Source organism: Bradysia coprophila, unplaced genomic scaffold, assembly GCF_014529535.1.
Source record: "Bradysia coprophila strain Holo2 unplaced genomic scaffold, BU_Bcop_v1 contig_358, whole genome shotgun sequence".
NCBI classification, from domain to species: domain Eukaryota; kingdom Metazoa; phylum Arthropoda; class Insecta; order Diptera; family Sciaridae; genus Bradysia; species Bradysia coprophila.
The window spans coordinates 5,046,066-5,061,199 of NW_023503616.1; the positions used below are offsets into that span (position 1 = coordinate 5,046,066).

At 35.5% G+C, this 15,134-nt stretch overlaps 3 protein-coding genes and 1 long non-coding RNA gene across 5 annotated transcripts in view; 2 read left to right on the forward strand and 2 right to left on the reverse strand.

The window, feature by feature from the left end:
- Positions 1-2,150: 2,150 nt before the first annotated feature.
- The window catches only part of LOC119081525, a 298,236-nt gene continuing 285,252 nt past the window's right edge, over positions 2,151-15,134 (reverse strand). Inside the window, exon 3 of the long non-coding RNA XR_005088498.1 lies at positions 2,151-2,278. This is a non-coding gene — a long non-coding RNA (uncharacterized LOC119081525). The remainder of the gene's footprint in view (positions 2,279-15,134) is intronic.
- Positions 5,466-6,004, forward strand: LOC119081506 (salivary glue protein Sgs-3-like). The gene is made up of 2 exons (XM_037190514.1): positions 5,466-5,526; positions 5,640-6,004. The coding sequence occupies exons 1-2, from the start codon at positions 5,515-5,517 to the stop codon at positions 6,000-6,002; spliced, it is 375 nt and encodes a 124-aa protein (XP_037046409.1). The 5' UTR covers positions 5,466-5,514; the 3' UTR covers positions 6,003-6,004.
- LOC119081438 (threonine synthase-like 2) lies at positions 6,992-8,981 on the reverse strand. Of its 2 annotated transcripts, none has more exons than XM_037190369.1 (6): positions 8,843-8,981; positions 8,312-8,743; positions 7,987-8,247; positions 7,853-7,925; positions 7,423-7,781; positions 6,992-7,352 (listed from the first exon to the last, which is right to left on the reverse strand). In XM_037190369.1, exons 2-6 carry the CDS (start codon positions 8,741-8,743, stop codon positions 7,074-7,076), a joined length of 1,404 nt encoding a protein of 467 aa, XP_037046264.1. In that variant the 5' UTR covers positions 8,843-8,981; the 3' UTR covers positions 6,992-7,073. The 2 variants fall into 2 exon arrangements, with proteins under 2 accessions (XP_037046264.1, XP_037046263.1); XM_037190368.1 differs by having other exon boundaries at positions 8,312-8,776; positions 8,843-8,889.
- On the forward strand, positions 10,899-13,142 carry LOC119081440. The gene is made up of 6 exons (XM_037190372.1): positions 10,899-11,337; positions 11,400-11,686; positions 11,748-11,889; positions 12,022-12,644; positions 12,727-12,854; positions 12,948-13,142. Exons 1-5 carry the CDS (start codon positions 11,191-11,193, stop codon positions 12,851-12,853), a joined length of 1,326 nt encoding a protein of 441 aa, XP_037046267.1. The 5' UTR covers positions 10,899-11,190; the 3' UTR covers position 12,854; positions 12,948-13,142.

Sequence of the window (15,134 nt, forward strand, 5' to 3'; positions counted from 1 at the left end):
AGATTATTTCCGAGAGTACACTTTCTTTGGTGTATCATTTTTTGCTTAGGTAATTGCTTCTGATTGGTATGGTCACATTATTTACAAGTATAGCCGTGGTCATTGTAGCATATGAGGTTTAATTTCTTCGTTGTAGAAAAGTACTTCATCTTTAGTAAAAAAAAATCGACGAAATAATTTTGTTTTTAATTGTATCAATTGAACGAAAAGTGAATAAAAGAGAAAACTCAACTATTTTGGTCAATTAATTAATTTCTGTTCAATAATTTTTAGTGAATACACAATCTGATATGATATAAAATCGAGTAATAATCGATGATGGAGGAATCGTGTAGAATCGATTTTCTTTTCTTTTTAATTGCAATTACCGATTTTCGTTTGGTATTTCCAAATTGTTTTCATCATTCGACGATACCAACAAATTTTAGACTACAAACTAAATTCTGCCCTATTTTCTTCGTATTAATTTAATTCATTATCTCAGATTTTTTAGTATTCTGCGATTTCTTAAATATATTTTTTTTTTCGACAAAGACAGTATTAATAAATAAAATCATCTTGTTAAGGTTTCTAAGGATTCTAAAATCCATACTAAAACAAACGAAGTAATAGAATTTGTACCAAAAGAAAGAAGTAACAGATTTTTCTTCCTGAAGTACCAAAACCGTCACATTCACTCACCAAATTTAGTACCGAAAGAGCTACATTCTCCGACACTTTTTTCTCTCAATTTTCATTCCCGCTTATGTCATTTTCGATCCTAACTTTATTCTTTCCCAAATGTGTCATGTGATATAATGAAGTCAATTTAAACTCAAATCCAGCAATTTATTGTGTGAACTGCAATAACATACACTAATTTATGTTCAATATTCATTCTGTATTAATATTAAGCGTTGCTTCACTACATTTCGAATTTCGAAGAGTATTAAATATGATTTTCTTGTTATAAAGAATGCACTAAATGATAATGCTACGCGCGTATGCATTAATTGGTATTGCTACGCGCTGAACGAAAAATGCTGTACGGTCAACAAATGTAAACAACGACATTAAATTTTTGTATGTTGTTTTGTTCGGAATGTGACTTTGGTACTCCAGGAAGAAAAATAGTATACATACCACGGATCAAAAAGGTGTGTTTTAGACCCAGGTGGTGAAAATGTCCTTGGTCTCCGCTCCGCTTCGCGTCGCTCCATCCCTGGACGTTTTCACCACCTGGGTCTAAAACACACCTTTTTGATCCTTGGTATGTAACATACTATTATTGCCTATACACCCGGAATAGTGTTGTTACATTTACATTTCACACCCGCGGAAAGCGGTCGTTACATGTGGGAACTTTTTTATTACATCACAAGTGAAGGAAAATTCATATCAATAGTATATTACTTGAGAGGTTCCAAGTTGTGTATTTGATAAGTGGGGTGTTACAGCCCGACCCGAAGGGGAGGGCTGTATTCCCCACTTGTCAAATAACAACTTGGAACCTCGTAAGTACAATGCTGTATGTGATTAGGCAATGTAAATGAAAATGAAACATACCGTAACACGTAAAATTCATTACATGCCAGGAGATTTTCATTACTTATCAGCAAAAATGTATCACATGAAATGTTCTTTAGGTATTTATAGCACTGAAATCGAAACAATTACTCGCGACGTTGTTTCAGTTTTGATACCACAAACTTTGTGACTTGAATTTAGTGTAACCAATGTAATCAAATTCATCAATCATTTTCGAATAAATAAAATAAAAAACACAAAAATAAAAGTGACGGCCATTTTGTCTATTGCCATAATTTCAATTTTTTCAACTTCGCGAACACCAATGGTCAAACAATTTTAATACTTGCATTTTTCACTTCTTTTCAAAAACACTGAACACTTTTACTTTTATTGTCATGTATTCACTTCACTTCATTGCAAAATTTATTGTATCACCACCAAAATCGACAAATATCATGCAATACTTATATGAATCTAGAACTTCACAAAAACAAAGCAGTTGAAGAAGTTTGTCAACATGTCACCAAAACAGTAGTGTTGCCTGCGTTGCCTGTGATGCTTTCGGGATTAATGTTATGAAAGTGTGAGTCGATTAGATTCGTTTATTCAACAGATTTTGTAACAACAGATTTTTTGTTGGTTTTGTTGTATCGGTATTTTTTATGTTTATTATTAGTCTGTCAGTGAATAAAATAACGACATAAATGTTGCGAAATTATACATTAATTTAGAATAATCTTTTGATATTCAAGAATTTGCCAGTTGTCTTCTGAAACACTTTTGGCTTTGAACTGTCAGGTCCTTGGGATGGAAAATGTACTTGTAACAACAATATTCCGGGTGGATAGGCAAAAAAAACAGCATACATTGGATGCTGCTGTTCATTACACTCGGAATCAATTTTAAGAACTTGCGAACTCACTCGTGTGGTCTTAAGCAACTCGCTTTGGAAACGGTTATTTTGACTCGCGTAGTTGCATATCCGAGCCGAAGGATAACCGTTTCCAAAGCTTGTTGCCTAAAACCACACTTGTGAGTTCGGCTCTTATCACAAAATTGATGTAATGAACTACCTCCGCAGCATCCAATGTAATCTACTATAATCGAAATATATACAGAGTTTTGTGACATAGAATAAAAATCTTTTGTTTTATTTCACTTAACAAAGTGAGTTCAATAAACGGTGGAAAAATAGAAAGAAACGATGACAGATTTAATGTTATGGCAGTAATGCCATTTCCTAAAGGGAAAAGCTGCTTGGAAACTAAAGTCAAATGTAATAGATTTTCGTAAATTTCTATTACATTTATTGATAAAATTTAAATTTACTAATGTCAGCGATCTATTTTTTGTGAACTAACTTCACTGATATGACATTTAATGGATACTTTCCAGAGTGAAGTTATTTCGAAGAATGAAGTTTCAAAAAAATTGTGACCAACCCAAGTTTCCTAACAGTTTAAACATCAATATTTGTTGTGACCTATGAAAACCTTTAAGAGGTCAAATGCTCTATTTAGAATTTAGACGTACATACAATGTACGTAGATTCTCTTACAGCCTTAAATGAATATCCGTTTCAGATTGCCATTTAATTTACACAAAGTTTTGTCATTCGAGATTTCAAAATATTTTTTATAATGATAAGTTTTCCATCTCCTTAAAATTGGATGTTTAAACAATTGTTGTTAAGTCGAGTGCAAATTTAGATCTCCTTAAAATGCAGACCATTTGCTAACTAGAGCAACGCAGAAATATGGATGAGCTTTAAAATCTTTTTTGAAATTCTTAAATTTCAGATTACTCTATTATATGTACTACATATTATGTAGAATACACCCACTCTGAATTAGAGAGATTACGATTTTCACTTATAACTTTATGCTGAAAACAAACGAGACATTCAAATATGTTTTGGTCCTTGTTTTCATGAGGAAGTTGTCGCAACTGTCAAATAAAGTTAGTTTCTCTATCGAAAATTACGATTGCTGCATTTGTCAATGAAAACTAGGCTCAAAACACGTTTTCAAAGTCTCGTTTGTTTTCAGCATTATGAGTTAACATGCACAAGTTTATTCTCCATATATGCAGGCCTGGACTGGCTGAACTGGGCGATCGGGCGATCGGGCGATGTCCGATGCGCCTTTTGCTTTATGGCGCTCCTCAGACCAAAACAGTTTATTTAGGCGCCTCTGAACGTTTTTCAGCCAATTCGCCCGATGCGCCTCTTGATAATTTTTCAATTGTACGTTAATTATAACTGAATATCGCAATCGCCATGTTGTGTGCTAATGTTCAGTTGAATTTTTGCGTTTACTGCTCCTAATGTATTTGCAACCTCCGTACATAAGACCTTGGAGTAACCTACCCAAAGTCGACACAGACTAAATTTAGTCTTCGTTTAAACGTATTTTAATTCTTCTAATTGATACACAACAAAAGATATTTCCGTTGACAATTCGTTGACGTCAGAAATAATTGCAGACCAAGGTAATGCAGCCAACGAAATTTTTATTAGTTAATCGTAATTAAAGATTTTAAGCCACTAACAGCACAATTTTTTCAAACGTGTAATTTACACATCTTCTGCACAAAAAATGTGTCATTACACGTTTTTATAGAAAAATATCACTCTAATGAAAGGACTAAACGTAAATCAGTTGTAAAGCTTATAAGTGCCCCTGAAAGATAACAATTTGAAACTATGCATTAGTTAAAACAATGAGAACAATTTCTTTTTGTTAGCTATTGTCAATAACCCACAACTACGGAATATGTTATACCCTAGAGTTCCATTCTTATCTTTTAAATTTACAGATTTAACGTTATCTCAAAGGTCTGTACAAAGGTCATACAATACATCAATATGTAAATGAAGGAAATACACACAACGAAATACATTTTACAGAAAATTTTAATCGCAAAGGTGACACATACAAGGTGCAAGAAAAGATATCATTATATTCGATAACTCAAGACATGCTGTTAATGTCTTCCATAATTTTACCATTGTGAAATATTTTTTTTTGCATACTTGACATATGCTGCAACATAATTTATACCAAACATTTTTCTAACGTTCCATTGTCTGGTAATAATCAATTGCAAATCGGTATATATATGTACTTTATAATACTCTGATTGCTCTTTGATCTGTGAATCAAATGCATCTATCTCCTTTTGCACCTCAATTACAGACAATAATATGTATCTAACGACGCATACAGTGGCTGCACAAAATTAAATTATTGACTTTGATGGAAAATGAAAGAAATAGAAATTTCAACGTGCATTCAAATTCAATTATTTAATGATCAGCTTATTACCATAACGAACTAGCAAATTGATGTTGGTAAATTAAGTGCATTGCGTAGTAATAAATTTGCGTTGATAGCGACACGATACCTAATACAGATGGCTTATTATATCGTATAACAGTATTGCAAAGCGTTCCAGGAATGTTATGTCGATTCTCAACAGAAGAATATAAAAAGCTCAGTCAAAATGTACGGTACGCAGAACCATCAGCTGATTGTCTCTTCGTTTTACGCAGACACGATTTGATGTATAAAAGTGAAATTGTTTGGAGGTCAGGTTCATCCTCTGCATGATATAACTAAAATTAGCCTTAAAATAGAATATTCTACCGAATAAATTAAGTTCTGTTTAAAGAACTTAATTAGGCGGAATACGCAGATATATTGACGTGTAAAAAACGAAAGAAAAAAGAATCAATAAAAATGCGTAAATTTGCATAATAAACAAAAATCGATACGACGTTTAATCTCCACCAAATAAATAGAAAAAAACCAACGGAACGCAAATTAGAAACATTAATTAATGTCATCTGCCTGAATTTCATTTCTGGGTTCTGGTTTTACGATTATTTGCCTCAGAATTTACCCATGTACCCGTCTGGTTTCAATTCGATATAAATAACGTAATTTTCAATCAATGGCAAGTTAATCGTGAGTTAGATCTGATCGTAACGACAACGATATTATTATGAAGCAAGTGGTAAGAGAATTAACATAAGGTTCAACGCAAATAGAAAATACTTTTGCTTTACTATTGCTTTTAATAAGTGCTTACGATTTGAGTGACATAATCGAATTACTCATTACTTACAGTTTGTTCTACTGTTCATTTGTGGTCTCGCCGCAACAAACCCGACCCCCGATGTTTCAGAACTGAAAGGCATCAGCATTCCAAAGCCGGAAGCTAGTGAATGTGATTGTAGTGTAGGCGACACCTATTTACCACCAGAAGAACCTCCAAAGGATACTTATCTGCCTCCCAGCAATACGTACATTCCACCAAAATGTGAATGCACAACGACATCCACCACGACCACAACAACTACCACAACGACGACAACAACAACAACAACCACGACCACAACAACTACAGCTGCTCCAGAGCCATCGTCCGAAGAGCCAGGATATCAATATCCAGTGCCAAGTAACGATAATGTGCCAAACTCATTTTTCTAATTGAAAACAGTGGACCGTGTGTCTCGTTAAGACATAACAACTTGTACCTGTTTTTCCAATAAAATTAAATAAAATATAAAGTGTTTTGTGACATCAGAACGTACTCTTGAACTACGTAAAGTGTAAACTCACACGCGCAAGTTTAATGTTGCAAATGCTTGTTAGCCCAGTCATCGACCTAATGACTCCTTTTACAAAATGTTGGTATCGAAAAATCGTATGCGAGTTCACATTTTACGTAGTTGAAGAATGCGTCGTTTTAGCACCGTGTGCCAGATTACCCCACGCCCTTCGTGCTGCCAAATAGAGTACCTTTTTGTAATAGTCATTTACAGTGTTGAAGTTCCTCCGGTGAAACAATAGGTTTCTTCCATCCTACGGTAAAAACGAATTTTGACAGGCCGAAAACAACCGACCGTCATCCACAGAAGCAAACATAACCGCAACTTAAACCAATTTGTTCGTTAAAACTTCAAAGTGAGTTTGTGTTGGCTTCTCTGTGGATGACGATTGACATTTTGAACGACCTTGGAAGAAACCTATACCCTCTCTAGCAAACAAACTACGAATATTCACGCCGTCCGTAAGTGTGACTTCTATTGCTTCTATTTCAAAACATACTGCACAGTGGATCATTTTAACGCTCAGTTTTTGACATTTATTATATGACGTCACAGTTATTTTGTCCAACTGTCATTTAAAAATATTTAAATTTTTGGCGCACCTTAATAACAATAAGAATGGAGGTGTTTCAGACGTTTGTGACGCTTTGGTTTACAGGCCTTATTAAACTTGTTTTGTCCCCTAATATAATTCGATTTTTCAGATATTTTGTTTTCTAGAGGAAAAAGTTGAAAATTGTTTTTTTTTCTGGCCACAAACACCACCATCGAAATGAAATTTCCAACTTTTTTCCCATCGGTGAACAAATAACTAAACTGAACATTTACATCAGACATTTCTTCTTTTATAGATGTATGAAACCCTCGGTAATCGCACTTGGTTAAGAACACGACAAATTGTTCGGCTAAAGTGTTTAATATTATTGCATTAAACTACTATAAAACAACTCTACTCCTGCAGGCTTCTGTTCAATATTTCGTCAATCTTTGCTTGCAGTGTTTGCCGCCAGTCGGTTCCTTTCCGCATAACTTCCGGAATAATTTTTGGAGTAGATTGCAATTGATCACGTAGCTCATAAGCATTCCACAAATTACTGGATATTCCAGCTTTTTCAATGCTTTCCGGAAATTTAAGTGGTGATGCAGTTGCAATGATGTACACAGTTTTGGCAACTGAAGAGGAACAGCGATCATAATAAGCAACGGCAGTAGCAGTGTGAGGACAAATCTAAATGTAAGCCATGTAAAAACCGAGGAAGTTTGTAAGAAATTACAGTGACAACAGAGTAAGACATTACCATAAAGTGATTCAGTTCCCAAGTATGTTTCAATGTATCATAGATGAGAGACGTCTCAGCCTTAAAAGTGCCTCTGACACTGTTCGAAATTTTTGATTTTGTTGCCGCTGAGATGTGGCTTTTGTCCTTCGTCACTATGTTGAGAGTAGTTTCAGCATCCGTGAACAAATAAAAAATCCTTTCAACGTTGTATGGGTACCTAATGTCCATTGCATTCGCAGGTGTTTCTTCTACGACACCACCCATTTCATAAACACCGGAATTGAAGAATATTTCTACATTGTCGTTGACATTCGTTGCGCAAAAGAGGTTTATTGGAATGCCCAATAGTCGAGCAATGATTCCAGCCGTAATGTTACCTGTCCAGAGTTACATGTAACATTTTTTTGATTTCATGAAGTTATCAATATTTTGACAACTAATTATGTACCTGCAGCTCCAGTTGGTACAAAGACATCAATCTCATTTCCTTCTCTTAGATAAAAGTAAACGTAGTGGGCAATCTAATTCAAGAATAATTTAATTGTTTATTGTATGTCATGTAGTGTTCATCAGTCGACTCACTTGAATCATAACCCTCGTCCAACTGATCGAATTTATCGATGTTACGTTGTGTTGGGGAAAACATTCCTTAATTGGAACATCAAGGTCGTCCGATGAACCTTCAACAGCGTAAACATGAATGTTCTTATCCAAATAAGAAGTCATCTGCAGTTCCTGCACCTGTGAAATTTTGCCTTTAGGATATAGTACCACAATATCTACCAATCTGAGACCCTTGACTGCGTCCATTGCTGCACTGCCAGTGTCACCTGATGTCCCTACCTAAAGAGGAATTATTGGACTAGATAATTTATTGAAGTTAGATTCGCTATCAACGACAATTTACGAGTATAACAGTTCTGGTTTTCCGCTTTTTCGAAAAATGATCAATAAATTGACCAGCCAAGCTCAATGCATAATCTTTGAATGAAACCGTCCGGCCATGATACAATTGAGCTAACACAAACGATTTGCCATTCGGACTTTTCAAATCTTTAAATCCGACTTTTTCTGCAGCGTTAAATTTTTCATAAGCACGCTCTACGGCATCAGTCAATTCCTGGTCTGTTATCTCCTCTTCTGTTACAAAAAGTCGAACAATCTTCTCGACTACTTGCGGATATGACAGCTTAGCAAGCTTCCACTGCTCGATAGTGAGATCGGCCAGTTTGGGAATAGTTTCCGGCATGTACAAACCTCCATCAGGAGCATACCCAGAAAATAGGGTTTCTTCGTAAGATGTCGGACTTATACCACCACGGGTGCTCACGTATTTCATTTTAAATGTCACAATTTAAAATAATGCAGTTAGCTATCGATAATAAAGTAAAGTAAGTATGATAACACTATAGGTACTGGGCAAGATAAGTTCACATACTTTCTTCGGTGCTGGCTGACTACAGACTAAATTTAATAATCAACTGCGACTGGTGATAACTTCGGATATATTCGGACTTTCTTATCTCGAAAGATGCATGTTAGAGTTTTTAATGCCGATATAATCATCATATAACACCGCTTGCATTGAAACCAGATTTTACGCAACGAAAGTGAGAAAATAGTCATTCTATCCTAGGAGTAATTATACCTAGAGAGGAAATTTCGAACAAAATTACGTAAAATATGTGGTCCCAACATCAAATACGAAATGTTTATTGGTATATGTGATTTGCCCTCTTAATTAAGAGGGCAAATTGAACTATCAAAAGCAAACACATACATGTATTGGTGTAAAATTATACGAAATGTGTATCTTATACAAACTGATGTTGGGACCACATTTCGTCGTACAAATTTCCTCTCTAGGTATAATTACTCTAAGATTCTATCACCTCAGCTGAAACTTCGGCCTTTGTTGTGAAAAACGTTGTGTCGAACTCGGGAGAAAAGTAGGAAATTTCATTTTCTCGAGTGACTTTTCTCCATTATTTCTTATTTTTTGATCTGTTTTGAACTAACATTTTTACTTCATTTGTTTTAACCTTAGACTAAATAGGTATAGACTGGAAATATGTTGACGTCAAACTGAAGCTAAAGTAAACCAACATTACGTATGTATATACACAAATATACCAACACATTCATACGACGAACGAACGTAAAAAAAATGAAAAATAACCAATACGAATCCACGTTGGCGCCGATCTTCGGGTACCATAAATTTATGGTACTCACACCATTAGACATTTCATATTTACTTTTGCTGCAGTACACGAACAAAATTTTTGTATGAAGGGCTAGTCTATTCCTATTAAGTCTAAGGATTTTACTTGTAAAATTTTTATTACAGGAAAGGGCAATCAGATTTTATCCTAAGTTTGCTTCAGCTGATTCACTCATACAAATAAAACTGGTTGGGACTGCTTAAACGGATTTAACAGTACACGCATAGCCAGTTTTGTTTGCATGAGTGAATCAGATGAAGCAAATATTAATCAGGAGTGATATTTCCCGAGTAAAAAAGGACCAATTGTCTCCCGATGTACACATTAATCTTCCAACGCATTCAAGTTGCATGATTAAAAATTCGAATCAATACCCTCTCTAGCAACCAAACTTTGTTTTGACGCAGTCAAAATACCACCTTATTTTGACAAATGTAACACTGACTTTTTGGTAATAGAGTTGCCGTGCCGCGCTCTTTTTTAAAACAATATCGACTTCACACGTAAAAGACAAATTTTAAACTTTATTTCATTTTTACACACCGAAATAATGGAGCAACACACAAAAAAAGAAATCAAAATCGCAAATTATTCATTTTCAAACACCGAAATGGTAACAGGACACGTAATGTTTTCAACAAAAAAAGGACACCGCTACTCATACTTCATTTAATTTATTTTTAAAAGTGTACAATTTTCTATGACAGGATACACTGTACAGTTTTACCACCTTAATTTTCCTAGTTTGGTTGCTAGAGAGGGTATTGTTCGAATCGATATTTATTGACTTATAATTCGTAACAAGCAAAATTTGAGATTAACGCATTAAAAAAGTACTGTCACTTCCAGTACTTTGAGGTCTTATAATTTTGGGGCTGAACATAAGTTCGCGGGCGACATTCAACTCAAGGCTGTAAACTTTGGGGAGGTCACGCAGATACAGATACGTGGGTTACACACCACACTTGATGATAACATGGCGGGTTTCATACAAAAATTCACCTACTGTGATGATTGTCATCGCCGTGATGATGTGGTGAATTTTTTTTTGTATGTAAACTCATCAGATGTGGTGTGTCCCCGCGTATCTAATAAAATCGTGGTCTGCGTGACCTCCCCAAAGTTTTTTTTATGATTTTTCACCGATTCTAAGTACAATCGGGGTAGCCCTTCTTAGCAATATGCACTCAGCGTTGCAATACTCCACTAAAATAGTTTGAGAAAAGATTTTTCATAACTAGAAATCGTCAATGTCGTTACCTTAAATTAGCTGGTAACTCTTGGTACACAAGACGTTAAAATCGACTGACATATCATAGCAAAAAATTTCGAGTTTTTAGATCGAAGCGATCAAAGTAAGCCAATGGAATATTTGAATTTTATGCGTTGTGATGCAAGTAAAGCAGCAAGAAATAATTTGTGAATCCTGAAGGAAGAATCATTTTTTAACTATTAATTCAGTAATCAATTAATTCAGTGTTAAAATCGGTGTGCGAATTCATTCATTTTTTGACGTTGTTGATATAAACAAAAAGCAAACTCGAAAAGGACTACATGAGCCATGTCACCACGAAAAAAACAGAAATATGATATGATTTCTTGGACAAAAATGGAGACGTCCCAATTAATAGCCTCGATCAAGGCCCAGTTGAAGAAACACGATCCATTGCCGTATAGCAGACGGATAAGCGTTCTGAATTGGAATGAGGTTTGATTCATATTTCCGGCTTTTCTTTTTTGCTTATGTCACAAGCAATTTTATTCATTTAGATAAGCATTCCACATAAATCAATTAAAGAATGCAAAGGCCATTTGGACGTGTTGATTAAGAAGATTCATCGCACAAGAACCCTTGCAGAAATTTTATCCGAGGTCAATGTTGAACCGGTTGACGTTATCTGTGGGCAAAACGGCGGCGATATGACGAAAAGTGACATTGTCCCTAATTCGATCAATAACAACGAAAATTCGTCGGTGATACGCTGCTGTAGCAGAAGGTCTAAGCGGTTGTCCGAAAATGAGAGACGCGGTTCAGAGGAGTACTCTCTTCAAGGCCGGTAAGACTTAACTAAAATTTCTTTCTACTTTGTGTAGTACATTGGTTCTTGGTTTTCAAAGGTCGCATTTGGATCCGTTTGCAATGTTTGCAAAACACAACTGCGCCAAGCTCACCAACAAGAAGTCATTGAAAGAGCGATACGATCAGCTAGATGACGGTGAAAAGTTAATTTGGATCAGAAAGGCAGCTGCTGCTTCTAAGGTACGAAGTGAAAATTTTGTGAATGACTTCCAATTTGTTCAACGTTGACTCGTACCCTTTTCCTAGCAATTGCTCGCTTGAACCGTTAAGCAAATCGATATTTCATCAACAAAACAAATAATTTTATTTCAGGATGAGAAAGTTAAAAACATTTTAACGGACGACGAATACGTTCTGCTGCAAAAGGATTGCCAAGTCAAGGGTGAATCAGTGAATCCATCTAAGAACCATAAACGTAAATTGGTTGACAACGATGATGATGCAAACCTTTCTTCGAAGGAAAAAGTACGAAAACTTGAAGAAACCTCTGTCGACTGTCAGACCGATGAAATGATAGAAGAAAAGGAACAGATTGATACAGAGGCTACCACGCAAGAAGTAATGGTTGTAAATGAGAGCATTCACTGTGCGAATGTGGTTGATCAACTATGCAGTAGCAGTGCTGCAGATATTGAAATGGAGGGAAACGGCACCGAAATCAGTTCTTTGGATGATAACGCTGGTGATGAGGCAGATGAACCGACTGCAAATGCAAATGAGAACCACTCATTGGCCAAACTGAGCTTGGTTGCAGGAGCCATCGAACCAGAAGAAGAGATGGGAATTGGATCCTCTCAGGGACTACTCAATGTTCCGAGCAGCACAAGCGGCACCATGACAATAACAGGACATTCTGAGACCTTGATCAAATCAGAAGATGGGTCTAAAATCGAAGAAGTTGAAGAATTTAAAAACGAGGAGGAACATATCGAGTCGTGAGTATTAAATTCTATTTTTCTGTTTAAACAGTCTCATTGGGATAACATCCCTCTGCCATTTTAAATTGTTGTCGAATAGAAATGGTGAAATCCAACATCTTACTCGGCATGTTTTGTCAGCTAAGCCACCTGTGTTCTCTCGTATAAGAACCATTTGTGCTGGTTTGTTTGGCCGGTTCGGAATCTGGACGATAAAAAAGGAATGAGGTGAGTCTTGGTACACTATGTTCATACAAATTCCTCACAATGTGAGGCACAGTTCCACTTCAAATTTCAATTTCATTTAATTATTTTCTTAAGGATTTGGCCGTTGTATATCTGACTTCTAATAGATTCAGAAGTAATCAGCACCAGAAGCGTTTTATTGATTCAGTTGAATATTTCATAATTTATATCTTTTTAACATCATCAAATTTCTTTTAACAAAAAACTATTTTCTTTTAACATTTTAATCAGAAAAATATGTGTTTGCTGGAGATGTGTCTGATTGAATTACCTGCTTAATAAAATTTTGTTTTTTTTTTCCTACAAATTTTCGCTTTCATTGTAAGCATGACTGCAGTCCAAGCGAATTTTCAACTTACTACAAGCAACATAACAATATGACATTTAAAGGTAACAGCGATATGCGAGCTCTCATTTAAACCATAAATTTCTATATTCTTTTACAAAAACCGACCTGTTCGCAGAACATACCCTTACTATACTACAATTCGTTGTTGTACTTGCTAACTGAACAACGGATCAACTAGTATACATTCAGGAGATTATTATTATATTGAGCAACATTAGTAAGAGCATAGGCAAAATTAATTCGGAACCGAGCGAAATGATTGTAAAGTGTTACTGGTATTTCAGATTTTATAGATTTGTTTTCTCATTGCTCCGAACTTCGAAAGAAATTGTTGCTGTTCAGAGGTGTTGCACCTGCTCTTAAAAATTGTCTGTTGTAAGAAAGGACTTAATTGTCCTTATTATTTTAGTTGACTGCTTGAAGCCTTAAGAGGCACCGGCACTTCGCTAAAATTGTAGCCTACATTTGCGTGTTTCGTATTTCATTTTTGTTAATATCTTTTCATCAGAATCCTTTTTGAAAAATGTACGACCGCAATTCCGACCACGAATCTATTAGCTTTAAATAAAAATTAGTTTTGATTGTAGTCGTTTGACCAGCTCTGAGAATAGTAAGCAGTTTAATGAAATTTTCATAAACTGCTCATTGTTCTCAGAGCTGGTCAAATTGCTACAACCAAATCTATTTTCTGTTGAAAGCTAACACATTCGTGGTCGGAATTGCGGTCGTACATTTTTGAAAAAGGATTCTGGTGGAAAGATATCATCAAAAGTAAACTAAAATCCAGTGTTTAAAAATCGCCCTAATGTATGCTTTTCGGCAAAGTACCGGTGCCTCTTAATGAATAAAGTAAATAATTTGACGTTTCATAATACAGCCGTGAAAAAACCTTTAATGTCTGAAACTGTTTCTCTTCTTCGAAATGTTTGGCAAAATTCGTCTTTTCAACAACTCTATTTTATACCACGCATTCGGCGTAAAAATTCGCTTTATAGCCATTAGCTCATATGAGGCATGCAACCAACTACATGCAAACATCAACGGTCACCATTTCCGGCATTTTCAAAAAAAAGCTCTCTTCTACCGTGACTTCGGCAATTCACGACAGGGCCTATTATAGGCAATTGAATTACTGACAAAAATCCTCAAGTCACAGAAGTTACTGAAAAAATTACTGAGTATATGCCCGTTACCATAATGCTTCCTACCTAGCCCAAGTGCGGCACGTGCAATTTTAATGAAAGTATTCATATTCATCTTCAAAATTGCACATAGCGCAATTACAAAAGCCCGTACGAAGTACCTCTCAAATAAAACAAAAATTTACGAAGTAATTTTTAATAACCTAAATTCGAAACTTTTTCTATCACCATGTCCATATGCGTGATATATGTAATGCCTGAAACACCCCACACACATAACCAATTACTTATCTGTTAACAGAAACTCTCTATGTACCATTTTTGCCAAGATACATCACTTTTACTAAAATCCAATATGGCCGCCGGTAGCCATTTTGTTAGGAGACCGGAAGTAGTTCTGACGATTTACTTTCGTTAATACCTTTCAAACAAAAAAAAAATTCATGAAAGTCGGTCAAAATTTTCTCGAGATATCACCTCACTCCAAGGGACCTAGCTCACGATCCGGTGAACCAAATTTCATAAACTTTTTTTTCCCTGACTGGTACGGTCAATACCTATCTAATTAAAACAGTCGCGATCCGTTCAAATTTGGCCGACCTACAAGCAAAAACTGCTTTGCGCCCTGTACCTGGTTCACATCAAGGGCTCAGCTCATGAGTCGGTCATCCAATTTTCATAAACTTTTTTTCGTCGATTGGTATTATAAATACCTTTCATTTGACATATCACTTACAAGTGTAGCGTTTAAATATCTATATTAACTTTTGC

Bases quoted from the DNA above. Each gene is read 5' to 3' on its own strand.
- LOC119081438 (XM_037190369.1), bottom strand. From the start codon at position 8,743: ATGAAATACGTGAGCACCCGTGGTGGTATAAGTCCGACATCTTACGAA. The intron at 7,926-7,986 runs GTGAGTCGACTG...TTCTTGAATTAG, and splicing joins GGACGAGGGTTATGATTCAA to ATTGCCCACTACGTTTACTT. The intron at 7,353-7,422 runs GTAATGTCTTAC...GCTTACATTTAG, and splicing joins GGGAACTGAATCACTTTATG to ATTTGTCCTCACACTGCTAC.
- LOC119081440 (XM_037190372.1), top strand. From the start codon at position 11,191: ATGTCACCACGAAAAAAACAGAAATATGATATGATTTCTTGGACAAAA. The intron at 11,890-12,021 runs GTACGAAGTGAA...ATTTTATTTCAG, and splicing joins AGGCAGCTGCTGCTTCTAAG to GATGAGAAAGTTAAAAACAT. The intron at 12,645-12,726 runs GTGAGTATTAAA...GTTGTCGAATAG, and splicing joins GAGGAGGAACATATCGAGTC to AAATGGTGAAATCCAACATC.